Source organism: Chamaea fasciata, unplaced genomic scaffold, assembly GCF_029207755.1.
Source record: "Chamaea fasciata isolate MVZ Bird 193981 ecotype frontalis unplaced genomic scaffold, bChaFas1.0.hap1 SCAF_1, whole genome shotgun sequence".
Lineage (NCBI taxonomy): Eukaryota > Metazoa > Chordata > Aves > Passeriformes > Sylviidae > Chamaea > Chamaea fasciata.
In genome coordinates this window covers 123,067,301-123,082,704 of record NW_027094086.1, presented here as the reverse complement: position 1 = coordinate 123,082,704, position 15,404 = coordinate 123,067,301, and the positions used below count along the sequence as shown (strand labels likewise).

General features: G+C 36.0%; 1 protein-coding gene across 8 annotated transcripts in view; it reads left to right on the top strand.

Moving 5' to 3' along the window:
* HDAC9 (histone deacetylase 9) overlaps positions 1 to 15,404 on the top strand; it is a 457,129-nt gene that overhangs the window by 350,895 nt on the left and 90,830 nt on the right. For all 8 annotated transcript variants that reach the window (XM_066196204.1, XM_066196228.1, XM_066196196.1 and 5 more), the window contains 4 exons: positions 4,507 to 4,562; positions 4,805 to 4,892; positions 9,285 to 9,404; positions 9,729 to 9,826. In XM_066196204.1, coding sequence (XP_066052301.1) covers positions 4,507 to 4,562; positions 4,805 to 4,892; positions 9,285 to 9,404; positions 9,729 to 9,826 — 362 coding nt within the window. The remainder of the gene's footprint in view (positions 1 to 4,506; positions 4,563 to 4,804; positions 4,893 to 9,284; positions 9,405 to 9,728; positions 9,827 to 15,404) is intronic.

Below are 15,404 nucleotides of genomic sequence, written 5' to 3'. Positions count from 1 at the left end.
ACACATATATATAACTCGGGGAATATAAATTCTGACAGGAAAAACCGATACATTTCCATATAATAATGTATTATACGTTTCTTTATAATTCTCATTCTGAAATGTGTGCACATTGAAGCAAAAAATAGAACCTTTCCATTAAAAACAAGTGCATGTCCAAGACTGCCTTGTTTAAGCACTGGCAGTCTTAACAGTTAACTGCAAAATAGGTTAAGGGATTTAGACAAGTGGAAATTAAAAACTTCCAACACCTAATCTTAGGAGTAAATTGAGCTTCAAGTGTGGAATTCAGAGCCCCAGTTTGTTACCCGGTCTCCATGTAAAATACACAGAAAGATGAGGTTGGGGGTGGCCTCAGGACATCATTGCATCCACCTCCCTTGCTCAAATATAGCTGCCTAGAGCTAGTTGCCTAGGTGTATATCCAGATGGCTTTTGTGTGTCTCCAGGAATGGAGACTCTACAACTTCTCTGGGCAAGATGTTGTATTGCTTGGGTACCCACACAGTAAAAAGGTTTTTTCACATCAAGCCTCTGCTCTTTCAGTGTCTATTTCAGATGGCATGGATGTCATTGCTCATTCATACAGCTTAAAATTCAAGAAGACCTTCAATTTCTAATAATAATTATTAGATAGTAATTTAAATTTATAATTATAATTTCATAATTGGAATTTTAAATAGTTATGTTATAATTATGAGATAAATATAATTAGATAATAATTATAATTTTTGTGTTTGAATAAAAGCTGAGTAATAGCATGACTTCAGACCTATTGTTAGAAAACTTAGACTGAAAAGATGTGTCTCAATATTTATTTAATGGACCACATAATCTAAATACACAAAGTGGTGTGGGAAACCAATTTACAAATTCATCCCCATGTTCAAGAAGAAGTTGAACCTGAGTCTTCTACTACTTCAATCAGTGCTCTTGGAGTACCTGCTGTGGTTTATAGCTACTTTTTGCATGGCACTGACTTTTCTTGAAGTATTCAAAAGCCAGATGATTTTACTAGGGTAGTGCCAGGCTAAAATTAGTATGCACTGCTTCTCAGTGAGGCTTCTCACCGTGCCTGGAGTACCTGACTGTCCAGGTAACTCTTGATTCGCTTGGAATCTAGGCAGAGCAAGGCCCTCCCTGTCATGTGAATGGAAGAATCATTCACATCTTGCCACAATGACCACATATTGCCCTAGAGAAAAATCGTCTACATCGAGCTTTACCTCCTGTATGGAGATAATGTAATTGAAAATCCAGTGAAACTCTGCAATAGATGGTCAGTTCTAAGCCCTGGACTGTCCACCCATGTTATGGTATTCTCTTGAAAGGTTCAAGGAGCGGCACAAGTATCTACTTGACAGGACCAACACTGTAAGCCAGAACACTACAGAAAGGGATTGACCACCAAAGACAAGGCCACAGTAGGATGTACACCTGTGTTCTTTGGAAATCAAGCATCCAGCTACTTATTTAGAGTCATGAAAGAAGAGATGACTTAGCTGACTGGGGAAAAAGACTAACATTTTTCTTAGTTTTCATTAAAGGTCCAACTCAGCGGGTTTATCTGCAGTCGATCTTCTGTGTAAACTGAGCCTGGGCAGACTTCTCTTCATTTGTTGTTCAAATATGCACAGATTTTGGAATATCTCTGTTCAGGCTTTATTCTTAACTCTCAAATTTAAATAAAGGTAATCACATAATGGCACAGACATGAATCGTTTTTCTAATGTTAATGTCTGTCAGTCAGTTTAATGTTCTGTCTACTTATAAAGGTGTCTGTATCCTAGTATAAATAAGGGTCTGTAGAAAAAACGCTTTGAATTTATGTGTGTTGGCTTCATTTTCAACATACTGCTCTGTGTTAGTCTTTCTGTCTTTAAAGCAGATTTTTGCCTTTCCGTCTACTGTTCTACTGTCTACTGAGCTCACTGTCTGGTATTTAAAATTGCCTAAATAAAAAACTTAATGTTCCATTGTACTAGTGTGTGCTGTGTTCATGCAAAGTGTGAAAGTAGGAGAAATTAAGTGTTTAATGAATTGCACAAAAGTTGCCTATAATTCTTATGGTAACTGGTTTTTAGTGTTTGGTATAGTTCAACTATATATCTCATTGTCAGTGTAACATATGTGCAGTGTTTTTTAAAAAGAAAATTTCCCGTGTGAAAACTGAAGACTCATAAAAAGTGGTCACAACCCTGTTGTGAATATCCTGCGTGCTGGTGGAGAACTGTAATAGTTAAGCTCTGATTTTAGAAATTACCTAGGTGTAATAAAACAGGGCTTCCAAAGAGTCTCGGTCAAAGGCAACAGAAGAGAAGCCTACACTGTAACTGTCATTGTCAAAAACAGCAGTGCTGATATTTTCTGTCTCTCTATTGCCCCATGAAATCCTCCTAGAGATAATCATCCTAATTATATTGATCTTTTGGGAATACTGATAAAGTTAGATGATAATGAACTGCTAGCTGAGCAGGAGCAGCTGTAAGCCTTTCATGGACTTTTTCCAAATTCCTACAAATATTGAGAGAACAAAATACAGGTAGCATCATGCTCTTTCTCTAGTAATCTCCTCTTTGCTGAGTCTTTTTTCACCTCATTATCCTGACATTCATCAGCATAAATATACTTTGTTGTTTCACAAATGCTACAAGAGTTCTTTGTCAAATTCTCCTCTAAGTCATATTTTGTGTGACAAGGAAATGTTAAAAAACCAAAGGATAGAGAATACAGTTTTAGCTGAGACTCTAAAGCTGGTGTAGTTCTGCAAATTAGTACATTCCACAATACCTTTTTTTTTTCTTTTTTTTTTTTTCCTGTTGTGCTTGATCTATAGGCAATTTAGAGCCCATCTCCAGGACTGCCTGCATGAATACTAACATATAATTTTTGTGCCTTTAATTGTTGGGTTGTTGTGTTTTGATTCTTTGGGTTTGTTTTTTCAATGCGGACACAATGCAAAATAAGTCATGATGTCAAATCCCTCAGATTCTTTAAATGGTGGCCAGAAGAACCACTGTTACACATGCACTTTCTTTGGTGTTGTAATTTAAGTTTACTGTACTCTGGTAGAACTTTGGCCATGCTCCACAAAACTTTGCAGCTGTCTGCTTACATCTAGCAGCAAATTAAATAGGACAACATGGTAGTGTCTATTTATAAATAAATGCCAGTGAAGCAACATAGGAAGACAATTCCACAGGTACACACAAACCACACATTCATATGATTGCAAATAGACAGATTTCACAGGAACCAATGTAACTATTAACTGCCATGTTTCTCTGTATTTACAACAATGTGAGTGAAAGTTTAATGATTTTTATGTTTTTTTCAGGTGAGAGAAGGCTGAAACATTTACATTCATCAAGTTTTAATATATCAAACTGGAATACTTTAATGCAGAAGTATTCCAATCTTTTTCTTCCTGTACCCTCCTCTCTGAAAATACAATGCTTCATTGGTCATGCAGGCATACATGCACACCTAGTGTTTGCATGAGACTGTGTGAAAATACAAGTCGGGCAGATATCTCATGTACAGATTATAATTTCTTATTTTTCATAAAAAGATGGTAGTTTTCATTAGTTTGATGGCATATATATAGCTGAATAGAAGGACTATCTTGAGGAGTTTAAATAAAGAGCAAATACTGTGAGGCAGAGGTGTTTCTCCTGAATCTAACTCTTATAAGAGAAATTTGATATGATACATAACTTACGAGACACTACTTCTTGAATATATAATCTGATTTTCTGAATAGGGCTACCTTGCCAGCACTTCTAAATTTTCCCTTTACCATACCCACACCAGAAGGATGGAAATTCCCTTTTTCTTCTATCTTCAGTGACTCCAGAGACAAAAAAAGTCCATGGTCATCGCTGATCCTAGTGCTGTACTTTAAGAAATGTATATACAGTTCCAGAAAGTGTGTTAGATATTCAGCTTCAGAGAATCTACTAACTTGTGAGCATGGCAGGTTCCCAAGTGTAATTTATGGTTTGCAGAAATATGGGATGTTCACTGTCATCCTTTTTCTACTGTTAGAAATTATGTGTGTGTGGGGGTCTGAATTTATCATTTAGTCTATCCAGAGGTAAGGTCAACAATGGCTAATCATGTAAACTATAGACTTAAGGTACTTTTGTTTTGAAGCATCTCAAACTGGAGCAAATTAAGATTACATGATTTTAGATGACCTCTGTTTTAAATGTGAATTCTAAACACCAGAATTCATAACAGGGCTTTCTCATCCTGCCTTTTTCCTCCTCTTTAGATCATGGTGTGTGTGTGTGTATTATGTATGCACATGTGTGTATTTGTAAGAGTTTATTTGCCACTGTTCTCAACTGTATTATTTCTGGCAGTACTATGAAACGGTGATTGGATAGAAAAAGTGCTCAAGAGGCTCTAATAGATTTCAATCCCATCTGCCTGCTGCTCTGTTTTGCTCTGAGTCAAGTATTTCTTTAAGCTGATAATTGAAAACCTATCTTGTTCTTACAGAATGGCTTTGCTGTTGTAAGGCCCCCAGGCCATCATGCTGAAGAATCAACAGCCATGTAAGTACCAGGGAATATTGCCCATCTTGGAGCACTAAGGTTACTGGCAATCACCTGCATTGTGCATGTCTCTGAAGAACTGTAATTGTTAGCAGATGACTGAAAAGGCTTTCGAGGTACTCCCAGAAGCAGATTTATGGCCTCAGAGATCATATAGCATTTTTTAAAATGCTCTGAACATTATTTATAGCTGTTTTCCTGACTGATTTTCTTTCTTATTTCTATTCTTCTCTATTCCACAGGGGGTTCTGCTTTTTTAATTCGATTGCAATTACTGCCAAATACTTGAGAGACAAGCTAAATATAGGCAAGATATTGATTGTAGATCTGGTATGTATTCTTGGCAAACATCACACTCGCAGTGCATCTAGATGAAAGATAATGAATTTGTATTTATAAGTCAGACTTTCCTGCTTTTAATACCTACAAGTAATAAAGGTGTGCATTTCCTCTGATTTTGGGAACTCATTAAATCCAGGATGGCAGTACTGAAGCTATAAACATCTATGTTTCACTTTAATGGTGTTAACTGCAATTTAATGAGAAGAAGGCACAGATCAGGGCAACTTTTATGGTCCTTAAATGAATTGATACTTCCACTGTTAAAATAACCCTACAGAACCGAAGTTTACTTTTCCCTACAGAATAGAAACTTTAAGTAGTCTGATATTCTTCAAAGAATGTTGTTGCATTGGTAACAAAATTGACCACATTCCCCAGTTTGCAATGATTTGACTTGTTGTGTAACTTTGATATTATTAAACAAATCAAGGTTTGTTTAATAATATCAAAGGTCATTTCCCCCAAGAAGTTTTCTAGTCATGTAAGCCAGGTTTTGGTGGTTCCCCAAAGGAAAGCTATGTGATTAAAAATCCACTTCATTGGATTAGTCTTGTATTTTAATAGAAGGCATTCTTACACAATGCTTAATACATTTAACAAATGGATTATTTAAATGCAGATGACATTTGGCATGTTGGCTATATTATTTTCATGAATAATGAATTGGAGCTCTGCCTTGCACTTAAAGGATCAGCCCAATGCACAGCCCAAGGAAAGTTGAATGCTGATTTATGAGCACCATTTTTGTTTTCCTACAGTTCATGACGAGGTGTAATAGGGTGTCTGACAAAGCATAGACAGGAAATGAACCCTGGCATCAAAACCTAACCTGTTACATCTGCACTTAATTAATTTTTGCAGGTGATAAAAGATTTAAAGACAAAATATGTTAAAGGGTTTTTGAAGTGCGGGGCTTAATAGTCTAAATCTTGTTCATATCTGCACTCATAATTAAATCTTATTGTGGAGTCATGGCCTTACCATCTAGCACTTTGGTTCAGTTAAACATGCCTACTGACTGTTGAAGAGAAGCAGAGAAAGGGGGAGTGTGAGAGAAGGAATGGTAAGTGAAAAATGAGTGGCAGAATAAATATATGTGTAGATTAAATATTCTTAGAATGTTTTTCAAATATTTCTCAGATTGTTCTACTGTCATTTAGAAACATAATTATAAACTGCCAGAAACTATTATTTCTGAAAAATTCATTTCCACTGTATGTTATGTCTTTTTGCTGACTTGAATCTTTCAGTTCATTGCTGTAAATTCTGGCCAAAAGTGAACTCTCTGCTTATTCTCACTTTTTAATAGGAAAAGCCTACTCAAAGTTTGTCAATGTTTTTAAGTCTTTTTGCCTGTAAATATTACATTTGCCTTGTTGGGAAAAGAAAACACTTCCTTTGGACATACTTAACCAATAAGCACTTAGAAATTCAACTTCAGTTTTTCAAGGCAAGGTTAAATGTGCAAATCATTACCTGTGAAGCTGCCTATCTTTACCCAGGAAGGTAGATAGAGAATTTTCAGCCTTTCTGCCAACTGTCCCATTGACCATAATAACTCAGCAGGCGAAAAGGAAGAAATATATGGCTGACACAGATGACTTCATTCCTGGAGCAGTTGCAGTCCAGTCCCTAGTCTGCTCCATGGTCAGAGCAATAATGTACAGAAGTTCATATGGAAGATTTCTTATGCATGCAAACTATGGATAAATCACAGGCCAAACTGAATGAATGAACAAGTTAATAGTGATGTCTTTATTCCCACCAACAGAGTTTTGAGAAGAAGGAAAGAATGGAATTACAGATGTTAGACTTGAAATTAACCTTTAAGACTATATTTTGATAGTTTCTAGCACAGCAGGACACCATGCAAGTTGGCAGCTGTACATGTTACTACAATATAAATATTAAAAAGTAATATCCAATCCCACACACTAAAGTGTGTTCTAGTTACAAATTAGTGTAATCTTCATAGCTGCTAAATGTCTTACTATATAAATTCTTAACATTTTAATTGTCAATGTCCTCTTCATCTATTTCTACAGTAAAATAAAAGACCTATCTGACAGGATTTTTTCCTTATTCCACCATTTGCATAAGTCTCTGGTTTTGAACTGGCTCATATACCCTGAATACATTTGATCTACTAAGCGCAGAATATGAACTCATTTCCCACATGCTAACATCTGCAGTCTTAAAGAACACATTCCTTTGTCTATCAGAGAAATTACCGCTCTTCAAAAAAGAGCGCTTAGTGGAATTAACGTTTAGACAAGAGAGCTAGCTTTGAGATTTGAATAATAAAAAAAGTAATAAGGAAAAATGATCTCTCTATGCCCCTTTAATGTTTTTCCTTCTGTTTTGGAAACAGTTACAGCAAGAATATATCTAAAGCCCCAGACATGTATGGAAAAGAAAGACTAATTAAAATAACAAAGTGAAGTCCTACTGTGTCCCTGCAGGTCAATGTGCCCAGCTTGTCAGGTTGTTGAAATCCTCATTCCAGGATCATCCACACTTGCATTTATGCTAGCAGGATTTGAGTCCGTTTTGGAGTAAACCAATTAACTGTGTCACAGCTGAAGACTGAATGGGATTCTGGGATTAGTTTGCATGCCAGATTTTACTTCATTTGCCAGCCAGAGCCATCTAACACTATAATGGCTGCCTTGAAATCTTCAACAGCCTCATACCAGTATGTCTCCTTTGCACATCTCATGTGTTACATTTAACCTTGGCATTAAGTCACAATTGGCCTGTAACTCCATCCTCATTTTGTTTCAAGTACTTTCAACAGAGAAAAGAAAATAAACTCTTATAATACTACCCTACAGAGGTCCCAGAGGAGGTCCAAGTCAAGCACAATGCAGTACAAGTAGGACTCAATCAATGTAGAGAGGTCTGAACAATGCGGGTGAAATTCATGGGCTGCTTCAGCTGGCAAGGAGGACAAGCAATGTTCAGTGCTTGATGTGCTATTGGCAGTGCATACCTTGAGGTACAACTTGAGCTTTCCTGTAGTTTAGGCATAGTGAGAAGAATGTGACTTCTGTTTTGTGGACACTAAATTGGATTTAGACATCATAACATTTGTAAAATAAATACAGACTGGATGCCAGTGACAGTGTTGCCATTCAGCATACTTTATCTGTCCCCCTTAGTTCTCTAAATCAGATATTTCATAGGGCTGGCTTAAAGGAGGAAAATAAATGATATCTATAACCTTTCAGCTTCTTAGAAATGCCAGTGAAGAAACATTTTTGGGGTTTTTTTTGTTGTTGTTGTTGGGTTTTTTGGGGGTTTTTTTGTTTGTTTTGTTTTGGTTTTTTTTTTCTTTTCTTTTACTGAAAGGCAAGTGGATTTTCCATTTTCACTTGTTAAATTCTTGTGTGTCTAACCACATAGAATAGTAGTGAACTGTGAAGACAAACTAAAAAAAAAAAGGTAACATCTGTATCATCAGCCTTTGTTATATAGATATACTGTCAGCATTTCTTTGTCAGCATTTTATTTAATGACAGAATTTTATTCACTGTCATTATATAATGTTTGAAATATGGAGACTGGCCAAGGTCACTCCTTGATTGTGCAAGGCACCATCCTATCTGCCAGATGATTTAATAGCTAATGAGATCATATTCCTATGTCTTCAACTGTTGCCGTCATGATTTTGCTAAAATGAAGTATGAAGTCCTTTCCGCATCTGGCATCTCTTTTGATGTGGATCTAACTGCTGAGGGACTGAACTGAACTGAATGTTTTAAGAAAGCCAATTTACTCAGCTGGTCGCAGAGCCTTTGACCTCAATAGTGGAACTTGGCAAATCAATGAATACTCTTATGTTTAGTGTTCTGTCAAGAATTGTGAAAAAGCTCTGTAAACCATAGATCCTTCTGCAAAATACTAGTTTGTAGTTTAAACATTAGTCTTTCTTCAGAGGCCAATGAGGCTAGTTAATTAAGCCTGAGGGGTTATGAACTGTTGGCAGTTAATAAGTCATAAAATTCCTCCATAAAACAGGATGCTAGATTCCATCACTGAGGCAAGGAGTACAAAGAGCCGGTGTATAAATATCTAATTGTACAAAAGGACTGGGATTTCTCAATGACTGCTCATCTGGAGTCTCCAGGGCATGCTCGCTATGGTTTCCTGATTTTTAGAAGCCAGTTTAAAAAATGAGTGCATTAAAGAGTAATTTGCCTGAAAGTTCAGGAAGTATGGGGTGGTGAAGGGAGGGGGAAAGGGAAAGACAAAAGGAGGGCAAGGGAGAGGGAGAGAAACTGAGAGAGAGAGGAGGGGGGTGTAAAAGAAAGCAGAACTGAGGTCTCTACTCTGAGTTGGACATTATTGCATTTGTCATCTGTTTTCTTTCTCCTTTAGGATGTTCACCATGGCAACGGTACACAGCAGGCTTTTTATGCTGACCCCAGCATCCTGTATGTTTCCCTCCACCGCTATGATGAAGGCAACTTCTTCCCCGGCAGTGGAGCCCCAAATGAGGTTAGGTTTATTTCTTTAGAGCCCCATTTTTATTTGTATCTTTCAGGTAATTGCGTTGCATGATTACCCCTAATTTTCTTGTCCTTCTCTGGTTCTTTAAATTACTCCAGATTACCAAATTGTCCACTGGGAGCAGGGGACCAGTGGAGAACAAGTGCATAACCCAGAGCAGTCCTTGTCAAACAAGGCTGATCTGACATGTTGTTTGATGTTTGTTTCTAAAGCACATTTGAGAATTTTTTTTCTTCTCCCCTTTTCCTCCCTCTTTTTCTCCTCCTTTTTCCTCTTTTTTCTCTTTTTTGGCATTTTATTTCTATTTTTCAGGTTGGAAGTGGCCCTGGCGAAGGGTATAACATAAATATTGCTTGGACAGGTGGCTTGGATCCTCCTATGGGTGATGTTGAGTATCTCACAGCATTCAGGTTGGTACCATTTAGAGCTTTGAAAACTGTTTGTAAAACAAAAACCACATGAATGAGAGCTAATGTAATATTGAAAGTCATGAGAATAATCCATGGTGAAACTAGATTAATCCTGGTATCCCAATATATGAGAGTTTAGTCAATTAAAAAATGAACATTTTAATTGTTGTGATCATCCATGCAGAATCAACAACAAAAAAATCTAATTATTTAATTGGTCACTTGTGTTTTCATCATTATGTCATGCTAGTAAAATTACTTTGAGCTTCTCTACCTATAAAATTTAAATATATTTATACCAGGGAGAAGAAAATTACTGTTCACTTTCACATTGATTGCAGTTACATGCCAGTAGAGTGGACAGAAAGCAATATGAAGTATGGTCCAAATTCAGTGTTCTCCATTCACTTAAAGGAGATTCATTATGATGCTCACAGATTTGACAATTAGTTTTTTTCTACAAATTGCAGTAAAGTGTTATTTAAAGTAAATAATTTTGACATAGTGCAATAAGAATGATAGGAAATGTTGCATGCTATATTTCTCTTTGCTCACTCATAATGAATATTCTCAATAGCTCATTCATAAATGAGATTTTATTTTTTCATAGGTGATGCTTCATAATCTATTAAGTCTTATTTTCATGGGACCAGAGGAAATAAGAGCAGTCCAAAACACTATCTTTTAGAGTTTCGGTGTCCTGTCTTACATACACCATTTCCTTTCACTGTAAATCAACCCAGTGGAAGGGTTTAGTGAAATTTAGGGAAGGTGAAGGGTTCATCTTTCAAATTTGGGCAAATGCTACAGTTCTGAAAAGAAGAATGATATGCAAGAAATGCACTGAGAAAACCAAGATGTATCTCTGATCTCTTTCAAGACATTTAGTTTGGAGTAGTGTAATTACCTTATACAGTTTTTGACTATAATCTATTGAAAGTACACCACAAAACCCCACAAAACTCTTGTTTTGTTTGTTGGGATTTTTTTTTAAAATAACTTCTGTGCAGCCCATGAAAGAATTTGCCGAGTTTCTGATGAATAACACACCTGAAATCAGAGTCTGAGCACTAGTCAGAGAAACAGCCTTACACATTCACAATATCCCACTGTTATTGTGGAAAAAGTTTTAATTTTATTTACATTTGTCTCTATTTAAAGGGAGTATAAACAAATGGTACGTGGTGGGCTCCAAATTTTCTACACTCAGTAGTGCCTCAAGGTCTTTCCATGATGAAAAATATACTTCCATGAGATTTTTACATAAGTTAAGGAACTGGATGGTTCAAATCACTGGTATTAGTGTCTGATGCTAATATATCTGGTAATTCCACCCCAACATTCTTGGTTTGGATCCAAACTGTCCCACTAATGATATAGGTAATGTGGCCATCTAATGATGCCGAGAATGGTGATCCCAGTTTATTCAACAGAAGACGCACATACTGCGACTGTAACCATAATTGGTGCCCCTGTATCCTGATGACAAATACCTGGGCTTAATAGTGCATTTACAAATATGTACTTCACAGTTCTATTTTAAGGCACGCTAGTAAATTGGAGCAGCTAGTATTGCTGCTATGCCTATTACTCTGCTTCAGAGTTAGAGGAAATTTCAGTCTCTGTTCCTAAGCGAAACAGCACTATCCAGGAAAATAAAATTCATGTAACTTACTACACACTGACTAATCATATGCAGACATATACTTAACTGTATTTTTTTAAGGCAAATACATTCAAATTTAAGTTTAGAATCTCCTTTTGAAAAATGGCTGGTGTAAAATTTCATGTTGCTATTTTAAATGAGTCCATTTAACTTTGTGATTAATGTTGTAATTAATGTGAATGTTCTTCTCCAAGCAACAACAGGAAATGTTTCTCTACACTCTCAGCCCCTTTTGACCTGATCACAGTCTTTGTGCTCTCTGTAGGTCTTGCTGACATAGATTTAGTATGACTGGTATGACAGTTTTGAATGGGGATCATTGATGCAAGTAGCATGGAACTTAGAAGGGTGGATAGAAAATTTTTTGAATTACTTAGGATAGACCAGATAGCTGTTTCTGTAGATCAGGTCTGAATAAATTTTCAGCTTCTAGTAAAGAGACACTTTATCCATGGACCAGAATCTATCCTTGATATTATCCAAAATATCACACATGATGTAGCCCAAGTTCTCAGTTTGGCCGGAACAGAACTGTAAGACAGCAGACTGGCAAGAGTCCAGAAAAGTCCAGAAAATCAAGAGAAGAATTGCCATGCTCTCCCAACAAATCAGCTGTTGTTCTAGAGTTTCTGTCTACAACAAGTCAGTTTTTAAGAAAAGAAGTGAGTTTCAGAAATAGAAAAACATTATTTGTTTTTTTTTTTTTTTGTATTAGATTACATGCTTTTATAAACAGACTTACAGAGAAGGTCCAAACTGAGGTGTGATGCAAATTTTGAACATCTTCAATCTTAAATTAGGGGAAAAATGAGAGATTTTCTCTTTATACCTACCAGTAGACAGACAGACTGGCAGTATTCGTTCCCTAGTGGAGGCAGGAGTGGATTCTGGTGAAGATCCTCTCCACCATAACTAAGGTGTGAGTAAGTTTGTAGATGGGTGGAGCCTGTTTGGAGAGAAGCCAAGGCTTCCTGCTCACTGGCTGGCTCCATAGCCTGATCCTTTGAGTTCTTAGGAACTGAGAAATTTGCGTTAAAATAATCTAAAACACCCCAGGCGGTGCACATGGCTTTCACTTCCTCACCAGCAGAGCCCTAATTTTGTCCTAGAATTGCGCCAAGCACGTTTGAAGTGTCACCAGCCTTGACACTAGGTAGCTTGTTATTACTTGATTGACTGTCAAATTTCACAGCAGAGATCCTTCTGAATGATAATGTCCAGAGAAAAAGAGACCAAGGCTTTTTTTCTGTCTCTAGAGTTCAGCTCATAACCAGGTATTATATATGGCAGTGTACTTGACACCAGGTGTGTTGTTTTTAGGTCAGAACGTACTTGTAGAAGCATTTACATGCACATATATACATGCAGGTAGCATAATACTAGCTATTTCCCACTGCATAAATTACTAGAAAAATCTATTTTATGTAAATCTTTTTAGGACTGATTAATATTCCACCTCACTCTTCCTCCAAATTGTTTGAGAAAATATTTCTATTTCTTCAGGAGAAAAAGACAACTCTTGTGAAAAAATGCAGAAAAAATTTGAACACAGAGTAATCACTTCAAAGGCATGCTGAGTGGATGGCTGTGTTGGGACTGTAGTGGGAAACAGGAAAAATTACAGTGCTGGTTTATGTCTACCATTTTGATTTCAATGCTACATGAAAATTTTATTATATTTTTGAACTAACTCTTTCTGTTGCAAAATCATATTTAACTGGCTGTAGTCAGTTTGAACATGAAGACATTCATTTATCAAAGATGTTTTCATTTCTTTCTTAGTTCTACTAAGAAAATAGGTTTGCTTGTGTTCACTACAAGGAGGTAGTAGAAAATGTAGGATAGAGAGGTTTCTGTAGAATGGAAAATAATTGCAGTAATCAAATCACTATGCCATTTAATTTTGCCAGAAAAGTGGTTTTTGATGTTTACCATAGTTAAGGAACTGGCCTAGCTACAGAAATCCTTGAAATAATGACATTTTTCTAAAGGACAAGCATCTCTACTTTTCTCCTAAGATAACAAAAATGCACAGCTCTTTTCCATTATTTTTAAGCTCTGAAGTATCCCTCTAGAGAATTTGTTTCATCATTTACTTCCACCTATTCAGGTTAAATTTGCTTTAATCTCTTTGAAAGTCAAAGGAGATGGTGGCTGTTTTCTAAGAGGATGATTTTGCACTCGAGTTTATGAGGATGTAATCCAGTCTCTTCTGCCAACGATTCTAGAAAAAAAAATAAGAGCAATGGTTGACTAGTAATGTTCAAATAATTATTTTCATAAGCTCCTCATTACACCAGATGTGCTCAGTAAAGCAGGCAGCAGAAAGAGGCTCAGGTCTGTGTTGTGCATGCACATATGTCTGTGTGTGTACTTGGAGTTTGGAGGGGACAGGAGAGATGTGTTTCGTAGAGTGGAATACAGAAGATTGCAGAAGGCAGTGGAAATAAATTAGAGTGTTCAGAAGAGGGAAGGAGAAGCAAAATACAGAAGGAAGCTGGGCTGTGCCCAGTGTGCTGGGCATAGGAGTTTTTAACAAAAGGAGTTTTAAATGTAACTGAACCAGCCAGTGTGCTCTGGCTGCTTTGCACTACTCCAGAGTGGCATAAAACAGCCACAGCATATTAATGAACCTGGTCATAAAAGCTTGCATAAAATGAAACATGTATGTGTGTGTGATTCTTGGAATGATTAGAAATAGCTCAGGATAATATTATCTTTTAGCAGTCATGTGTTTGATTTTAATTTAAGAAGGAGAGCAAATTCAAAAGAAATAGGTGGCAATAAGGCAGAGTTAAGGATGAACTATATCCATTATTTAATTTAAAATACATTTATAATTACCACAAAATATAATTTTAAACAAAGTTCAAAATTAAAATCATGGTTGAAATTACACATGTTAAAATGTAAAAATGAAACAAAACAAAGGTGTCTTCATCCTGTCTTGCAGTTCATAGTGCTTGTTTTGGGAAAAAAAATGTTTAAAACTGTCTGTATTTTAGTCTGTGCTCAAAAATGTTAACAAAAACATTTCTTGTAATCTTGTGGCCATAGGGTACAGTTAAGTTCATTTGAAACATTGCATTGATGTATTTTCCGTAGTCTTGCATTTCCAGATCTTATGACATTTAATTTTGACATTTCAAATCAAAAACTTTGCAAAAGTACTTTTGATGCTTTCATATATATTTTCTTTGTTAACTCTGTTTCAGCATGGGTATTGGCTGTAGTTTTTCTTTACTATTTATGTTAGAATTTAACTCATAAATGCTAAGAAGAACACTAAATTGTTATATATGCCTTATGTTTTTTAATAGAAGTATACATAGCATGTATTTTTATTCATTAATCTAATTTTCCTGTAAATTTTACTTTTAAAATTTTCGTTGACTATGGAATTTGGATAGCTTTATGTAGTTTCATTTACCCTGTTGGCAATAAATTTCATGGTCTTAAGTATGTATGTCTGAAAAACAAAAATTCTTTGTTTTAGCTCAAATCACTAGTCTTCCACTTTCATTAAATATCCATTTGTTTATGTATTACATGTGCAGATGAAACTCACATTCTTGCCTATCCACATTTATTATTTTAAGTACATTTGTGTGATCTGTGTCATGTCCTTTCCTATTTTTCTTCGCTCAAAATACAATATTTCTGGTCTTTTTCAATCTCTCTTCATTTAGAAATGTATCCAGTTGCCAAATCTTTTTAATTGCTCATTGCTGAGGCTTGGCTATTTTCTGGAAATGAGCTAAATACACCACATGAGGGCGAACCATCAATTTATATTATTTTGAATATTATTATGGCTGTCTTTGGCATCACTACTCTGCAATGTTGTATAACTCTCTGAGTAGAAACCTTGGTTTGTGATAAATATAACAAAGAATGTTGAAGACAAAAATC